This window comes from Parambassis ranga, chromosome 18 (assembly GCF_900634625.1).
Source record: "Parambassis ranga chromosome 18, fParRan2.1, whole genome shotgun sequence".
In the NCBI taxonomy this organism is placed as follows: Eukaryota; Metazoa; Chordata; class Actinopteri; family Ambassidae; genus Parambassis; species Parambassis ranga.
Genome location: NC_041038.1, coordinates 402688 through 420777, shown reverse-complemented (window position 1 = coordinate 420777; position 18090 = coordinate 402688). Strand labels below are relative to the sequence as shown.

At 40.6% G+C, this 18090-nt stretch overlaps 1 protein-coding gene across 2 annotated transcripts in view; it reads left to right on the top strand.

The window, feature by feature from the left end:
* The window catches only part of adam19a (ADAM metallopeptidase domain 19a), a 263959-nt gene that overhangs the window by 116361 nt on the left and 129508 nt on the right, over positions 1 to 18090 (top strand). For both annotated transcript variants that reach the window (XM_028428685.1, XM_028428684.1), the window contains exon 3: positions 2978 to 3051. In XM_028428685.1, coding sequence (XP_028284486.1) covers positions 2978 to 3051 — 74 coding nt within the window. The remainder of the gene's footprint in view (positions 1 to 2977; positions 3052 to 18090) is intronic.

The following is an 18090-nucleotide window of genomic DNA, read 5'->3' as shown; positions in this document are numbered from 1 at the left end:
GGTCAGAATGAATGAAAGACCCCAAACATGGGGAACATGTCACAGTTATACCTGCAGCAGCCTCCCCCCTCCTAATCAAGTCACACCCTCTTCTAGCTGGTCACAGACCCACTGTCTCCTGGTTATACTTTGAAGTTTTAAGTTGGCTTCCTGGAGTGTGGGATGCTAATTCACACCTTAATGATATTTTCCTGGAGTCCCGTAGGTCACAGAGCCATTTGTCTCCTGATCGCACCTTGAGGCTGACCCCCTGGAGTGTGGGATCCAGTTTAGGATAATATATCATAATATAACAAATATTAAGGAGTGACTGCATATACAGATATTAAAATTTCCATCACAGGAATAGCTAAACATGTCACACACCTGGCAGTGTGCAGGAGAGGGAGAGGCAGAGGGAGAGCGAGTGGAAGAAGCCATGCTAATCGCTAATGCTAACTGCTAAGTTACGGTAAGCTTTGCTACAGTGGTAAACAAGAAGGGAACCTAGAGACTGGTGCACTTAACTCTAATACTAAGGTGCTTGTGTATTACCACAATGAAAGCAAACACAATTATGTCTAATGCAGAAAGTCCGTAGCACCAACAGCGCACAGCAAGTGAACAAACAAACAGGACAGTGTCAAAACAGGAAGTGACGCAATATGTTACCGCAATACGTTTGTCTATAATACTAAAATGTTTTGTCCCTGCAGCCTGACGGGTTATATCCCATTGTCTCCTTCTACCACATTGCTTATGCCAGAGTGGACGAGCCTTGCTAATTCCTCTTCTTGTCACTCAGGAGTGAGACAAACTTCCTTTCAGAGAGTTCCTACTGGAGGGCAGGCCATGCAGGCTATGCATAGGCCTTTAGAATCTGGCTTTTATCAGGTCAAAGGTGCTGCTGTCCTTGGTCTGAATATATGACCATCTCGTACCAACCGGAGCTCTCTCCAAAGAGCAGAAAAACAACTGATCTCATCTGCCACAGCCTGAACTGCAGAAAACAAAGTTATATGACACACTATGAAATTACTTGTTAATATATTCAGTATCCTCAAATTACTTTGATTTTCTATAAAACTTCCTAACACATAAACACTTATGATAATCACATTTTTAAGTGATAAACACATAGAAACATGAATACTTCATGTTAGTAGCAACGCACACCGCATGTTAACACCATGCAGAATAAATTCTTTCACCCTTCAGCATCTAGTGTAACGTCTGACTCTACACACCTCTAACAAGTTATAGCTGCTAGTTAACCAGACAATCTGACAGAACTGCGCATTCCCAGCTGTAGCAATTAGCACCCTGTCAGCCAATCAGAAAATAGAACTTCTTGTTGCCAGGTGGCGACACCGAGGGAATAAACTGCTGGTTGCACCCAACTGTCACTGACCGGTCACTTCCTGACACCAACTCAAGAGATGGACATTTATCAGACGCTTATTTCTTCCTGTAGCAAGACAAAAAACAGTAATGTACTGCAGAAGCAGAGTTCATAGATATTGTCCATAATCTGTCACAGAAAAGAGCAAGTAAAGAATACTGTGATAAACAGCAGCAGCTTGTGACTGACAGAACACTCCGCGTGTGAGCTGCAGTTCAGTTGGGTCACTGATGGCCAAATGCTTGTCGTGTATCTAAACTCCTGGTATGTTATAACACTGTATGCCTTTGTTGTTCATGTAGGAGTGACAGGCCTGCAGTGTCACATTAGATCATTCTTCCTTTTTTGGGGGGTACAGAGTTTAGGATGGTTGAGACTCTTGTCAGCTGATAAGTCTGACACTTCATTTGCATGAGAATAGTGTCACCTGGGGATGTTTAATTTCCTTGCCAACTGTTCTTACTGCACTGGTTCTCTTTTTCTTATAGACCCAAAAAGGTTTTTGTCTTTTCACAAGTGGAATTAAGGCAATTTTCCCTGCAGAGATTACATTTTATTATTTATTATTACTAAAAGGAAATCTAATATTAGTTTGTTATTACAGTCATTCTTGACAAGAACAAAACAAAAATGTACTTTTTTCATCTGTTTTTGTGTATTTTTATTATATTCTGAGAAGTAAACACAACTGAACAAAAAAGTTTAGATGTTTATATCATCACACAGCAACATCAGAGAGGCATCGGAGCAATCATAACTTCAATCTGCAGCAGGACAACAAGTCCAGTAAATGGCTGCCCACACATTACCTGGTTTGGATGCTAGCATTTCTCATTAGCCAGTAGTGACTAACGGCCTCCTACACACACTCATAACAGGTCTTAGTTGCTATAGCTGACCTCAAAGTTTGGTCATATTTTTTTTCAAATTTTGGTATTTAATGGGAAAAATATTTCACTAATATAATGCCTAAAATCTTCTCCTTTCATGCCTTAGAGTATTTTCTGAATACAGAATGAATCATCTGACTTCCTGATGCTCCTTGAAAGCATCATGTGGGATGTATGGTTGAATGGGAAAATATAACAAAATTTAAGATTAATATTGTGAAATTTATATATATTAAATATATACACTAATAGTCTATACATCTATATATATATATTGATGAAAATTGTATTAAAATTTGACCAAAACTATTTACCAAAATGAGAAATAAATAAATAAATAAAGAATTCTGAGAAGCCATGATCGTGTTTATTGCAAACTAGCAGTCATGCGGCAAATAATTTAGGAAGTATTTGGCTGATGAATGCACCATAGTATTTGCTACATACTGACACCAGTTTATTTCTGTGGTGGTTGTTATTTAATATATCCCACTGTGTGCATTAAAATGTGTCAAAATAACGTAGTTTGATTATTGTTATGTAGCAATGATGAAGGTTTTTGTGTGACAAACTATAAATATTTTTGATGGCTAGTTGAGCATGACATTAAGTGCTTTGAGGACAAGTTGTTAAATGCAATGAAAAAAATGATGCTGTTATTGCACTTTGCAGTGACCTAACACCGTCTCTCCTCTGCACTCGACAGGAGTACCCAGTGAGAGGGGAAATTGAGCTCTCATCCACTGACCTTGAACTGGTGCTACAAGTGGAACATAATCAGTGAGTATCCCTCCCCTCATGCCAGCCTAACATCTCTAATAACGTCCTCTGTCTTCCACCTGATAAATGTGGAATTAATTTGGAGACAGAATGAATAGCTGGAGATATCAAAAAGACTCAATCATACTTCCCCTCTATCTGTGTTTTTTGTGGCTTCACACAGAAAAGTCAAGGTTTTTAAATGTTTCCACATTTTAGAAGCATACTGTAGACTGAATGGGAAATAAAGGGAATACGTAAGTGACACAGCCCAGGGCACAAAGAGAAGTGCGGCTAATCAGGATGAGCAGGGTGTGTTTCATGAAGGGCACACTAAGCTGGATTCAAGGCCAGCTGAGGTTATGCTGTTCCTGTGATAACATCAAGGTGTTCCCATCTGATGAGCACTCATCAGATGGGAACGTGCCGAGATTCCCGAGGTGGAGCACTTAACATGCTTATAAAGCCCAGAGGTGGAGGGAACAGCCATGTTCTCTTCACCATGTTCATTAGTATCATTAGGACATTACATTAAGGAAGCATGGCTTGTGTTAGATGAACTACAAAATAGTTATGTAAGAAAGACATCAGACAAGGGTGACCAGTAAATAGTATCATATTGCATTATGGAAGTGTAGGGTCTAGCTTTTCTTAACATACAGGCAAATATGCATAAAAACACGCTGTAATTATTATTTCAACTTCTATCTTTTGTCTGTCTTTGCTCTGACTGTGGGCGGGGCTTAACAACTATTTTAAGGTGATTAAAACAGGTGTTAACAAAGTCTACATCTCTAAACTAGGCCATCACTTCTCCTTTCTACTAGTCCTAGCTGCAGACTTTCACCCCAATTCTCCTGTGGATTTTTAGCATAAATGACATGCTTAAGCTAACAATTCTAATGGCACTCCTGGGAATTTTCTCGAGTTCAGGAATTCAGGATTTCCATGAGTTCAGAAATATTCCTGTAGCTGCAGTACATCTATTTTCTATTAGTTTTTTAAATAAATACAATGAGAAATTGGAAACTAATAGTATTAGTAGTAGCATTTATAAATATATTGTTGCCTTTCATCATTGTGAAAGGTATTTGCTCTCCACTTGCTCCACTGCTGCCTAGTATTAACTTTTGTGTGGTCATTTTGCTTTCCTTTGTGGCCCCCTGTCCACAGGGCCACCTTGAAAGGACATGGTGCTAGTACCAGCCTGCGGGCTGTACTTTGCCTAGGTCTGATCTGGACAGACATGGATGTAAGCTGCAGCTGGCCAGCAGAAGCATGTATTTTTATTCCTGAATAACAGAAAGAAAATACTGGATGAGTTGGATTTCTTTTTTCAATAATAATAATATAAGAACTGACACACAAAACAGTGTTAAAGTGCACATGCCTTTTCATAAGAGAATCCTTCTCAAAGAAGAAGGACCTGTTACAGCAGTTACCCCCTGTAATTTAAAGCCTATTGTCATTATTATTAATATGAGTATTGATGCTGTTATTAGTACCACTGTGATAACCATTATCATCATTACAGCTATGTGGGAGACAAGCTTCTTCATATACAGGGGTGAAGGTGTGTGTGTGTGTGCCTACAGCAAAATGGAGCCAGAGTGAGAAGCCTGTGAATGGCACAATGAGGCACATTTCACTATTTTAGTCAAAGGCAGTGAACATATAATGGATGCATAGGATTTCAGTTGCCTGGAAACAGATTGATGAGTTAGGGTAAGTGGAGGCAAACAGAGGAACTGACACAGACAGTTAGGCAGACCTGCAGAAGAAAAAAGAAAGAAAGAAAAAGAAAACCAAGAACCCAGGAGACAGTGGTGGCACACACCAAGCAGGCAGTGATGAATGAAACGAAGGGAGCTGACTGCTGAGTCTGGGCCTAGGAGTCACAGTGTGTAACACAGGACAGCCAGTTGGCAGTCTGGGCTTATTTTAAACCAGCAGTAGAGTCCCAGTGAAGCGTGCAACTCCGGTCTAGCCCGGCAAATGTAGGTCAGAGAAAGAGGGACACGGTCACACTGATGGAGGCGGAGTTAACTGGGAACTGGGAACAGAGTTTATTTTATCTACTGGGCCTCCTCCACTGGGACAAGACTGGAACTCAGCCAGCACCATATTTGAAGGCCAAGATCATTACTTTATACTGTTTGAAGAAATGGTAAAAAAGTCCTGTTAAATGGGATTAACATTGATAAAAGCACTGTAATTTGTGTTTTTTAAATAAGGGATATTTATAATAATTAATTAGAATGACTTTAAAAAGGTCCAAAGTTGATTAATCATAGTAAAATTCAGGCAAGTTGGAACCAAACATCACAAGGTTAAATTTCATTTTTGTGGGAAAAGCTTTCTTGTAAGGGACTGGCTTTTTCAATATCCAACAGCAGCTGATGAAGTACAAATGCTACCTTTAGCTTTATACACTTTATGCAACACAAACCATGGCAATTACATAGGCATCTGTGTAACTTTGTATTATTACAAAGATGTATTTAAATATAGTTATGAGTGGAATGTTATTTGGAGTTTTTAATTATTGCAAGAAGGTGGGTGACTTTTTCTGTAACCTTCAGCCATTAAGATGTCCTGTCAGTTGTTTTCACTTTCTGGAGGTAAAATGGCAAAGGAAGTGAAATATATTTTTTTGTTGTGACGGGGGAGGTGGACCCATCATACTGGAGCTGGATGTTGCTGAAGTGTTTTATCAAACTGATAGACTGGTCTCACTGAGTGACTACTCCACTTGTAGTTGTTAAAGCAGACAAGAGGGGGCAGGAGGAGAAATGGAAGGAACGAGAATGAGCTTGATGGATGGGATGGGGGGGGTGCTGACCTACACACAGCTCCTGAGAACAGACTGAGAATGAGAGTGGGGACTGTGTGTGTGGTGGGACGTGGAATGCCAGCTGATGTAAGGCTGGACAGGCCTGTGCTAGCTGGAGTACTGGAGTATCCACAACTGTCAGACTGCATGGGATGTGCTGTCTGTGAGTCAGTTGTCATGGTGCTAGTTTGTTGGCCCGTTGTCTGTGCTATTCCAGCTTGTAGAGCAGAGCCTCAGGGCATGTGACAGTGTTGGCAGTTCTGTTAGAAACAAATATGTGAGGGTTAAAGGTTAAGTGTCAGTGTTCCGATAAGTAATACATGCCCACAGGAAATAACTTATTGTAACAACATCAATACTCATTTTAGTGTGTACCTACACTGGAAAAGCCTAAAAACCCTGTTGAGGGATTTGTGTCATCTCTCTGTTTCCAAGGTCGACATTTCGATTTTTTCTTTATATCACAAGAGCTACATCCACAAACACAACTGAGTTCTTTTAATACATTCTATGTGTTTAGTAGTATGATGTGGTATCTTTAGTCACAGTTAAGCATAGGGACTGTACTATTTAACCTTGACAAAAAAAACATGACATCATATTTATATGCCAAATAGGTGATGGAAAGTTTCCTAAAATGCAAAAAATTAATAGAAGAAAAGATCCTTTATATATGAAAGACACCCACAGTCATACACAGAGTGCATACATGGTCCCAGTGTACTAAGTATATAGTTATATCAGTGACTGCAGCCTTGTAGGATATTAGATTTGTTCAAAGTAGTGTAATAATAATAATTGTAATAATAATATTATATTCCTCTGTGAACAGACAATAACTTGTAATGCACTCGTGCAGCAGTTTTGTTTTGCTGTTTGGCAGCGGATCAAATCCAGATCTGCATTCTCCTGTCAAAAATTATTTCATGTAAAGTGGGGCAATGAAGAAAGTCATTACTTCATCCAGCAGGACATAATCTCATAACAGCAAATTCTCAAAGAGAAAATGAGAAAATGGCCTGCACAAAATGAACAAATTTCACTTTCAAAATGGAACTGGCACAGTTTAGATTTAATAAATCAAGTAAAGCGTCATCAGTTTTTGACAGTAATGTTGCAGGTGGTACTGTTTACACATCTGCATATCTTGTGTGTGTGTGTGAGTGAGTGAGAGAGAGAGAGAAAGAGAGAGTGTACTGGGAGCAACAAATATGTACATTATTAAAGGCACTCCAGCAGGGTAATCTCCATATATTAAATATTATTAACATCAAAACAATTTGTCCATATCATTCAATTAGTTGGTTCTGTGCAGCTTTATCCCCTCGCCTCAGTGTATTTCACACACAGCTCAGCATGTTGGCATTGCTCTTAAAGACCACATTGAATTTTAATTGCAGATTTTTTGTAGAGGGTTCCTCCATGAAGTGTAAGCTGTCTTTAGGTTAATGAAAACCTTGATTACACTGCCACCCTGGGAGGATGTCTAATGAAACGGGCAATACATGCCATCTATTGTACATGATGATAAGGCAGACCCTTGCATATGTGTGTAGTTCAGCTAAATGTATTGCTGTACACCAAGCGGCACACTTGACAATTACTATCCAAGTCCTAGGAGAGTCGACTTCCCCGAGACAAGTTTTTAAACACCCTTCTGCCAGCGACTTTCATTATCCCGCTTCCTCTATCGATTTCTCCCCAGGAACCAGTTTGTTTGAACTTGGTGACAGCCTCTGCAGTATCTCCATTTTAATAGTGATTCAAATCAGTAGTGAGCTTTGTTCTGTTAATCTGCACTAATCCAGTTTGGAATGAGGATGAGTGGCAGCTCATCTGTGTACCCACCTTGTTTTTCGCGCAGGAAAAGCACTTGGATTTCAGAGGTGCGTCAGCTGGCAGAATGAAGGGATGAAGGTAGTGGAGGGAAGAGGAGAGGCTCGATGGAGTGTGGGAAAAACATTGCAGGAAACTGAATAAACCTTCAGTGAAAGTTTGTCCTGGAGGTCAAAGACTATATGAAAGAGGAGGGTAAGACAGGGAACAGGGGGTGTGAGTCTCCGCTTGCCAGACCTGTACACCCTGTAGACCCTGTTTCCTGTTTGGGATGTGTGGAGGAAGTCCTGCTAGAGCAGCTGTGCAGCCTTGAAACATTAGATATTTCCCCCACATTTCTGCATGGTTGCGTATCCTGTACACACACACTTACACAAACACACTGACATATGATGTGTGCACAGTACAGTCCTCAAAGTTGTGTTCATATCCCTAAAGATGGCGTAGCCTCATCTGTCAAACTGTGACCTTCTGAGGCGGACAACAAGGCTTGGTTCTGCAGGGCCTTGTTGCCATCTCCCATTTCACTTTACGCCTTAAGTCCTGGATGACTGATCACACTTCACACACCTTTTCCAAACCCTCACACAGCAAAAGTATCAACTTCTACAGTAATGGCTTTTCAGCATAATGAAATAATAGTACAGTAAAAAAAACTTAAACTAAGCATTGCAAAGCACGCCGTCCCTTAACTGTCTTTTGTTTCAAAGATACAATTACTAAACGCATGTTTAAAAAGAAATACAAAGAAATTAGAGAAATTTACATATTAATTTGTCAAAATGTCATAGAATATCTATGTGTCCTTTTGTGGGAGTGGCAGCACTTCTATATTGGGACCAAGCTCGGTGATGCTAAACTGTGAACATATTTCTATTGACATCACCCTATTTAATGTTAGCATTTTGACATTAGCATTCAGGCCACATCAGAGCCATCTTTGAATTCAGCCTCACAGAGTGAATTAATTTTGAGTCTTTAGAGGAGGACTGCGTAACCTGATGTGCTACCGACAGCTTTCTGCTTTGTCCCCGTGTGCATGTTTGTTTTCTTGACGTTTAAGTGTATTCTGTAACTTGACTATGTTATTATTTTCGACATGCTCACAATATTGTGCGATCAGGCTCCTTCCCATTGACTGAGTCTTCTGCCTGTGTGAATTATGTTTGCCAAACAGCAGCGCTCCTCGATCTGCATTGTACTTAACACCTCAGTGTTACTCTTTACAACTCCTTAGTGAAGATTGCCTGTAGAGATCACTGCATCACCTTAGATTAAACCAAATAATATATGTCTAATGTGAAAATGTCAGTGGTTGCACAGTGAGTCACTCTGAGCAGCAGTCATCACTCCTTTTGTTTTCAGCAGAAGCCATTAACCTTGGCAGCAGCTCAGGGAGGTGATAGCACACGTCACAGATGGGTGATGGGCCAATTAGAGCCAGTGTGACAAACATGGAGGTTCCCACTTGTCCTAGCCAAAGACTGCAACATGTTGTCATGTTGGAGGTTAACTGTGAAGTGTGCTTGTCAGCACACCCTTGCCACTTCTTTCACTGTGCTTGTTTAACCCTTAAGCTGGATCCATACTCCGCGAGACAAAGACATTTTCCCCCCCTGCAGACGTTACGCCCACAAAATGACGTCATTTTTTGTCTCTGACCGCCCGCTGATCCGCACTCCTGTGCACAGGGTCCGGGCCGAACTTTGTCTTTCAAGGCTGTGCGGCAACCATGCTGTGATTGGTCGGAATTTATTGTGGGCGTGATGAAAGTGGAGAAGCGCAAGAGCCTCTCCAGGTATATAGGTAGGTGTATAAACAGCGCTGATTCAACAGATTTAGATAAGACCATACCGGTTTTGCATGATGAGCAATAAAAGAAAGAAAGAAAGGCAAGTCAGGGTGATTTGTCACCAATAACTCCAGACAGCCATTCACACATATATGGTGACTGTTATTACCATTCTATATACTCCTACATACCCGGGCATAACAGGCTCGTTAACAATGTCTGTATATCTTTGCTATTGTTACTTTTAATGTCGCATCTTCACAGCTCATCACCGGACAGTTTGAAGTATCGCAGGCACATTGGAACACAGTAGATGTGCAAATGTGGTCATAAAGGCACAAACACTGAATCTTTGCTATTGTTACTTTTAATGTCGCATTTTCACAACTCATCGCCGGACATCTCACGCTGTTGCAGGCACCCTCTCTGTATAATGCCCTCTTGCCATGGCACACGTCCTTGTGGTGTGTTAAAAAACTCAGTAAAGTCTTTCCTTCTAGTTTAGTGGGCGGGCCGTATGAGGAGTTCTGCACACACGCGTCTCGCGGAGTATGGAACCTCAGTGCGGAAAAGACCTTTTTTTTGTATCTCTTACCACCCGTGGAGTGCGTTCTCCGCTCTTTGTCTCGCGGAGTATGGATCCAGCTTTAAGCTGTGGGCTACAATTTTCTCAGGAAAAAAACATCCCCAGCACGACAGATTCAGAACTGTATGGATCATTGACATGACCCTAAGCTCCATGGAGTATGGGGAAATACAGTATAACTGTTCATATATTGAGGCCTAAATATACAGATATGGACAGTGTCTCAGAAATAGTGTGCTCATAGTGTATCTTGTAGTTTTCTTGACACACAAACCACTGTATGCATGTATTTGACATCTAGCATAGGATAAAACACAGTACAGAAAGTGCCATTGTTTACATCTGATTGAGTAAACAGTTGAGCCCACATGCTGTTACTGTTTTTTATAAATCATAACCATGTGTTAACCTAGTGGCTAAATGTGACTTATCTCTTATAGGCAGATCATGAACTTAGATACAATATCTTTTCCTGCTAAAAATATGGTGGCATCCCACACCATTCCTCAAAAACAAAATACACCAAAGATAATCATAAGATTTGCCAACAGGAAACACAAAATTGAACTGTTAAAGTTAACAAAGAAACTAAAAGGCATTGGAGTGTATGTAAATGAACATCTGACAAGGAAAAATGCTGAAATTGCAAAAAAAGAAAAGCGGATTCAAGACACTTGGACAAGGAACTGTAAAGTAATGATCAAACTCAACGGAACGCCTGAGCAAGCAAAAATAATAACCATTAGGGAAATTAAAGAACTGGATCGATACAAATGATGAAGATCTATAAGGTGATGAAGATTATGGTTTTTTTTTTTGATGGTTTGTTTTCTGTTGTTATCTGTTGTCTGTTGTTATGGAGATAAATTTACAACGCTGAATCCTCAAGAGCATAAAACTTATGATTTAGAAAGTAGCATTGACCCAGATGAATACTTTTTCCAGAATTTACAATGGGATAGTGGTTATTATTCAGAAGATGAACTCGAAATGACACAAGAATGTTTTTCTGTAATTCACTTTAACAGCAGGAGCCTCTATTGCAATTTTTTCTAAAATTAAAGGGTATTTACAACAGCTGCCATTTAAATTTAGTGTTGTAGCCATCTCAGAGACTTGGTTGTGTGAATAGTAAGAAGTTGGACATTCAACTAGAGGGCTATGAATTATTTAAACGAAACAGGTTAAACAAAAGAGGAAGGGGTGTTGCCCTGTTTGTAATGAATGGTATACAATGTAAAATAATTGACCACATGAGTACAGTTATTGATGATTTAATGGAAAGTGTAACTATTGAAGTAAGCAGGGAAAGAGCAAAAAATATATCACTTATATTTATAGAACTCCAGGTTTGTGTATAGACCAGTTTAGTAAGAAGATTTCTGAGTTATTTGAAACGCAAAGGGAAAAGCTGATAGTTGTTTGTTGTTTGATTTGCTAAAATAAAATGAACATAAGAAAACAGCAGAATTTGTCAATACTATGTTTAGTTTGAGTCTATACCTGCTAATAATAAAACCTAGTAGAATAACGAGTGATAGTGCTACATTGATTGATAATATTTTTGTGAATTCAACATGTAAAATTATCAAAAGTGGATTATTAGTGACAGACATAAGTGATCACTTGCCTGTCTTTGCTGTGTTGGAGTCTAGGAAGTTAATTTTGCACCACCCTCAATAGTTGACAAACGCCTGTCAAAGGCATACCCAAATTAAACTACAAGCTGTTTGTGAGCCCTTAGGAGTATGTGCAAAAGCTTGGTCTCATTGTGAAGGTAACACTCTGAAATTTTTATTTTAGCTGTGTGATTTACTGCAATTGCAAATGGTTAACAGTGAGAGAAGTCTAAACACAGAGAAATAAAAAGATTTTGTAGCTCGCCTAAATTTTTTTTGTAAAAAAAAGGCTGCTTGACAACTGGAGCATGGAGATGTTGATTAGATGACAATATAGTGACACAGGCTGAAGTCTTACCTATTCCCAGTTAAAAGTAGATAGTAATTGGACAAGAAATGACCATTTGGGACAGGTTTTTCTGTAGGTATTCCCAGGCGCTTTGGAGTCTCCAAATGGACACTTTGGCACCAAAGTGCATAACTCTGGAATGCTTCAACATACAGACATCAATGAGAGCTCTAATGAAAGGTGCCACTTAGAGGAACCTCATTCCATATTCAGATTCACTATTAGCATGATTGAAATAATGTTAGTGAAGCAAAAACACATTGAATGCTCATTATTCCACTGAAACTGAAATTGTGCATCAAAAGAAAAGACTCAGAACAAGAGATATGGTCAAAAACAACACCTTTATCTAAACAAATACCCAAACTACTTACAGCAACAGCAACTGTTTACATGTTTACAATTCCACAGGTTTCACAGCCACATGTTGTTCTCAGTATGCCACTGTTACAGTCACGGGCTGCTACAAAGCACAGCTAGAAAGCTTGATGGGTGTCTTACTGTCACCAGAGATGTAGACTGGCTTGTGATGTTGTACACTGGGAGTAGGAGGCTGCTCTGGCTCTGGTGCTTGGCTCCCACTCTGTATCTGAATCAGTTTGCCTAAAATGCAAAAAATAAGGTTTTCATTCACAGAACAACTGTATCTGCATTCATTGTTCACCTCACAAATCAATAGTAAAAGTGCACACCACACAGGTAAACAAAATAGAACAGTGTTTGCCTAAAATGCAAAATATATATATAAAACAAAATAACTATAGACATATGTACGTCTGTATGTATATATCAGATATTCATTCACAGAACAACTGTATCTGTATTCATTGTTCACCTCACAAATCAGTCCTCCACAACTACTTGTAGAGGAATAGTAAAAGCGCACACCTCCCCCATACACGTGTAAACAAAACAAAGGACACAACACTGTATTCACTAATTCTTCGAAATGTCTACATTCTGTTTATAAAACTGCAACATGTATAGAAGTTACACTTACTTGTCAAGGACTATATCTCCTCCTTCAATGAACATATTTTCTTCCACCGAGTCAACACATACATAACTTTCTGCGTCCGACACGTCCTCGTCAGAAAAGTTGCTTTTCCTTATTGTAAACTCATCGATAACTTCTTCAATGGTGTAATTCTTTTTTTCTGTGTGTTTCGTCATCTCTCTGGTCGCTAGAAACACCAAAATATGTAGCTATACGCTCACTCTCACTGTTACGCACGTACGCACGGACAGCCGGCATCCATTGTTCATGTTTACGCTTAGGTGTGTAGCCCACCCTCCTTCCACAACCCCTTCATGTGGGACATCCCCGTGACGGAAATCTTATTGGCTATACGTCCATTGCATCAGATTCAGCGTCAAATATAATGGGCTGAAAATACAAGCGTACGAGTGGGGGGAGGTGCTTCGCTCGATATAGTCGCTCATTGGATTCTTTTGGCTACGGACAGGCCCTCGATCCTTTTGTATGGTCAAACGAGCTGTCAATCAATAGAGTAGGGAAGTGGCTTTCCAACGAGGTATAGGTTGTCAACAAAGAGCACAAAATGGCTGCGCCCGGACGGAGATATTGCAGTGAAACATGAATCGTCCCGTCTTCGGGCCGCGTGTCCATATGTGTCTACAAAAGGTTAAAACAAAGACCCAATGAGACTAACAGGCTGGTTAGACTGAGAACACTGAAAGCAATAGAAGCTTTTAAATCAGAACTGACAAACCATAATTGGCAGGAAGAATATGTAAACAACACTAACAGGGCTTATAATGCATTTTTGGAGACGTTTATGTTATTATACAATCAACATTGTCCTTTAAAAGAAATGAGACTAAAGGCTAATAAGATAAGGAAACCTTGGATAACAAATGGCTTGGAAAAAGCTTGTAAAAAGAAAAATCAGCTCTACAGAGAGTATATAAAGCACCAAACTAAGGACAAAGAGGACAAATATAAAAAATATAAAAATAAACTGACAGCTATTTTGAGAGAACAAAAACAGTATTACTACAGTACTTTACTGCACAAATATAAAACTGATATGAAAGCAACATGGGGTGTTATTAGAGAAGTGCTTGAACAACACAAATGTAAATCCTTCCCTACTCATACTGTTAGAGAAGATGGTTCTGTTACAGATAACATTCAGGAGATTGTTAACATATTTAATATTTTTTTGTAAGTGTGGGTCCAAATTTAGCAAAAGAAATTCCACATAATGATGGGAAAGTAAAAGACTTTAATACTTCTGTCAATAACTGCAGTTCCATGTTTCTTGGGGGAGTGTGTGAGAGTGATGTGTTAGAAGTAGTTAGAAAGTTTAAGAACAAAAAATCTACAGACTCAAACAACATTGACATGTCAATAATTAAAACTGTGATTGATTGTATAGTTGAACCCTTAACATATATATGCAACGTCTTTTTCAACTGGAATTTTGTCAGAGAAAATGAAACTGGCATTTCCTGCTTATAAAAATGGACAAAAGGATATAGTTTCAAACTATAGACCAGTCTCTTTATTATCTCAATTTTCCAAAATCCTAGAAACACTATTTGTTATAAGACTAGAGTTTTATAGAGAAAAATAAATTACTGAATGAACAGCAATATGGTTTTAGAAGTAATAGAGCTACATCTTTAGCAGTGATGGATTTTGTGGAAAACATATCAACTGCAATAGATATTAAGCAATATGCTGTTGGGGTTTTTATAGATTTGAGCAAAGCTTTTGATACGATTGATCACTCATTACTGTTGCAGAAATGTGAATACTATGGAATAAGAGGAGTGGCAAAAAGCTGGTTAAAGAGCTACTTAAATGACAGTATGTGGAAATTAAAGGTACAGTATCGCAACAGAGAAGGATATCTTGTGGAGTGCCTCAAGGATCAGTCCTGGGGCCAAAGCTGTTTATACTTTATATAAATGATATTTGTAAGGTGTCCAATATCTTAAAATTTGTTATGTTTGCAGATGACACTAATTTAGTTTGTTCAGGTTGTGAGTTGAAACAATTGCTACTTAAAGTTCAACAGGAATTGAGTTATTTTAAAAAGTGGTTTGATTTAAACAAATTAACTTTAAATGAAAAGAAAACAAAATTTATTGTTTTTGGTGCAGGTCAAGCAAAACAAGAAATTAAGTTTCTTGTTTTTAAGTGGATCCGAAATAGAGAAGGTTTATGAGAATAAGTTCTTAGGAGTTACAATAGACCACACACTTTGTTGGAAACCACTGTCACATCTCCCCACTGATGTCTAGGGGCTGGGGGGGGGATGTGGACAATCAACCTGTTTGCGTTAGGTATGAGAGGAAGCCAGTGGTTTGCGGTACGGTTCTTTACTTGGGTTAAACAAGAAAATTACAAAACAAGAGCGGGGGACAAAAGGTCCAGCCACGCCACAGAACAAAAAAACAAAAAAAGACAATTTCAATGCGGGTTTGACACACGGAGGTCAACTGGTCATTTTAAAACAAACACAAATCTACTCGTTATGAGCGGAGGCACGGCAAGGCAGTGCTAACAAGGAAAACTCAGAAAAAAACCCCCCTTCTAGTCAAGCGGACTAACAAATGCTGGTAAACACTCACAGGCCAGTAGGGGTTGTTTTAAAAGGCCAGGAACACAGTAACATAAATCTACTCGTTCGTACGAGCGAGGACAATCCATTCAAAAAGAAACACAGCACAAGTCACTTACTCACTGAGAGCGGCAGCACAAAGTTACACAAACAATCTCAATGTTAAAGCACACGTCGTAACGACCATAGTCAGCGCAACAGACACCTCTGTTGCGCTGGGGAGAAAGACACACACGCGCGGCAACCCTCTCTTTAGCAGTCTCCGCCGAGATGTAGTGCTTCGAGGCTTTGTAGCGGCCGCCCAGATTGCAGAACGAACATTGGTGGAGGAGTCTCGTAGCCAGCCAATCGTGAAGAAGAAGAAGAAGATCCAGTTTGCATGGGCCCCGCCTACATTCACTCCCATTCATTGACTCGGGGCCCCACCTCCAACTCTCTCTCACACACACACACACACACACACACGTCACTCTCATCCAAACGGACCAGGGGTCCGTAACACCCCCCCCCTTAAGAGTGACGTTGACAGGAAAAGACAGTAGCAGATTACATTCGTGACAAAGCATCAGCGATTACATTCTCAGAGCCCTTTTTGTGTAATATGTGCAGGTTGTAGTCCTGCACAAGAGCCGCCCACCTCATAAGCCTCTGGTTATGATTAGACATACGGTTGAGGAAAACAAGGGGGTTGTGGTCAGTATACACCGTTACCGGCCCGGAGCTTGAGCCAACATATACGTCAAAGTGTTGCAAAGCCAGTAGGAGGGCTAACGCTTCCTTTTCAATGGTAGAATAGTTGCGCTGGTGCTTACAGAATTTTCGGGAGAAATAACTCACCACTCGGTCAATTCCATCCCCGTCCTCCTGAAGAAGTACTGCCCCAGCGGCTGTATCACTAGCATCCACCTCCAGTTTGAAGGGACGCGCGAGGTCAGGTGCTACTAATACAGGAGCATGGCAAAGCAATGCCTTTGCATTTTCAAAAGCAGTTTTGCAAGCAGGGCTCCACACATAGTCATTCTTGGGGCTGAGCAACGAGGTTAACGGGTGTACTACAGCCGAAAAGTTTTTACAAAAGGTCCGGTAGTACCCCACCATTCCCAAGAACCGACGTAGAGCCTTTCTAGTCGCGGGAGGGGGAAAGTTTAGGATTGCCTCGATTTTTGCGTTAATTGGTTTAACCTGACCACGGCCAACTTCCCTACCTAAATAGGTAATCATAGCTTTCCCAAATTCACACTTTGCAAGGTTCAGGGTTAATTGTGCATCAGCTAACCGAGTGAACACTTGTTCTAAGGTTTGTATATGGCCTTCCCAATTCGATGAATAGAGAACGAGGTCATCTAAATACGCGGTACAGTTTCGGAGACCAAACAGGACGTTATTTATTAAGCGCTGGAACGTGGCCGGAGCGTTGCACATGCCGAAAGCCATCACCGTATACTGTAGGAAGTGATCGGGGGTAACAAACGCTGAGATTTCGGCGGCGCGCTCGGTCAGTGGGACTTGCCAATACCCTTTTAATAGGTCCAGTTTGGTCACAAACTCAGCATTGCCGATGGCATCAACACAGTCGTCTATGCGCGGTAGCGGGTAAGAATCAGGCACGGTAAGCGCGTTTACTTTTCTGTAGTCCGTTATGAATCGCGGGGTTCCATCGGGCTTGGTGGCAAGGAGACACGGGGAACTCCAAGGGCTAGAACTATGTACTGCTAACCCATTCTTAAGTAAGTACTCCGTTTCAGACCTCATCAACTCCCGTTTGGCTGGGTTAACACGGTAAGGGTGTTGCTTGATGGGCACAGCATCACCTACATTTATGTCATGTTTAGCTACGGTGGTGCGCGACGGGACATCACTAAACAGTGTCGGGAATTTGTGGATGAGACTAACTATGTCGTCACGCTGTTTTTCAGTTAAATGTAAGAGATGGTCCTGTAGATTATCTATCATAGCGGAGTTTGTAAGCCGAGCACTGGTCGGCATCGAACGCACAGTGGGACACCCCTCAACACACTCCTCCCTCCCCACCGGGGTAACACTACACACGGGAGATGTTTTGGTTGCGCCCACTTCACTGTCACTGCACTCACGGGGAGTGTACTTCTTTAGCATATTTATGTGACAGACTCGGGACCCTTTTCGACGATCAGGGGTTGCAATCACATAGTTTGTGTCCGAGGTGCGTGCGAGCACCTCGTAGGGTCCAGTAAATTTAGCAGATAATGCAGCTCCCGGCGTGGGCAATAAAACTATCACCTGGTCTCCTACTGCAAAATGTCGCGGTACGGCGGAGCGGTCAAACCTGCTTTTCATTTTAGACTGTGAGGTGAGAAGCTTTTCCTGAGCTAAGGCACGCGCTTTAGCCAGGTGGGTTCGAAGCTTCCCAATATACTCCGTAGCACTGACGTGTGAGCGAGGTGCCGACAGAAATTCTTCTTTTAGGGCTTTC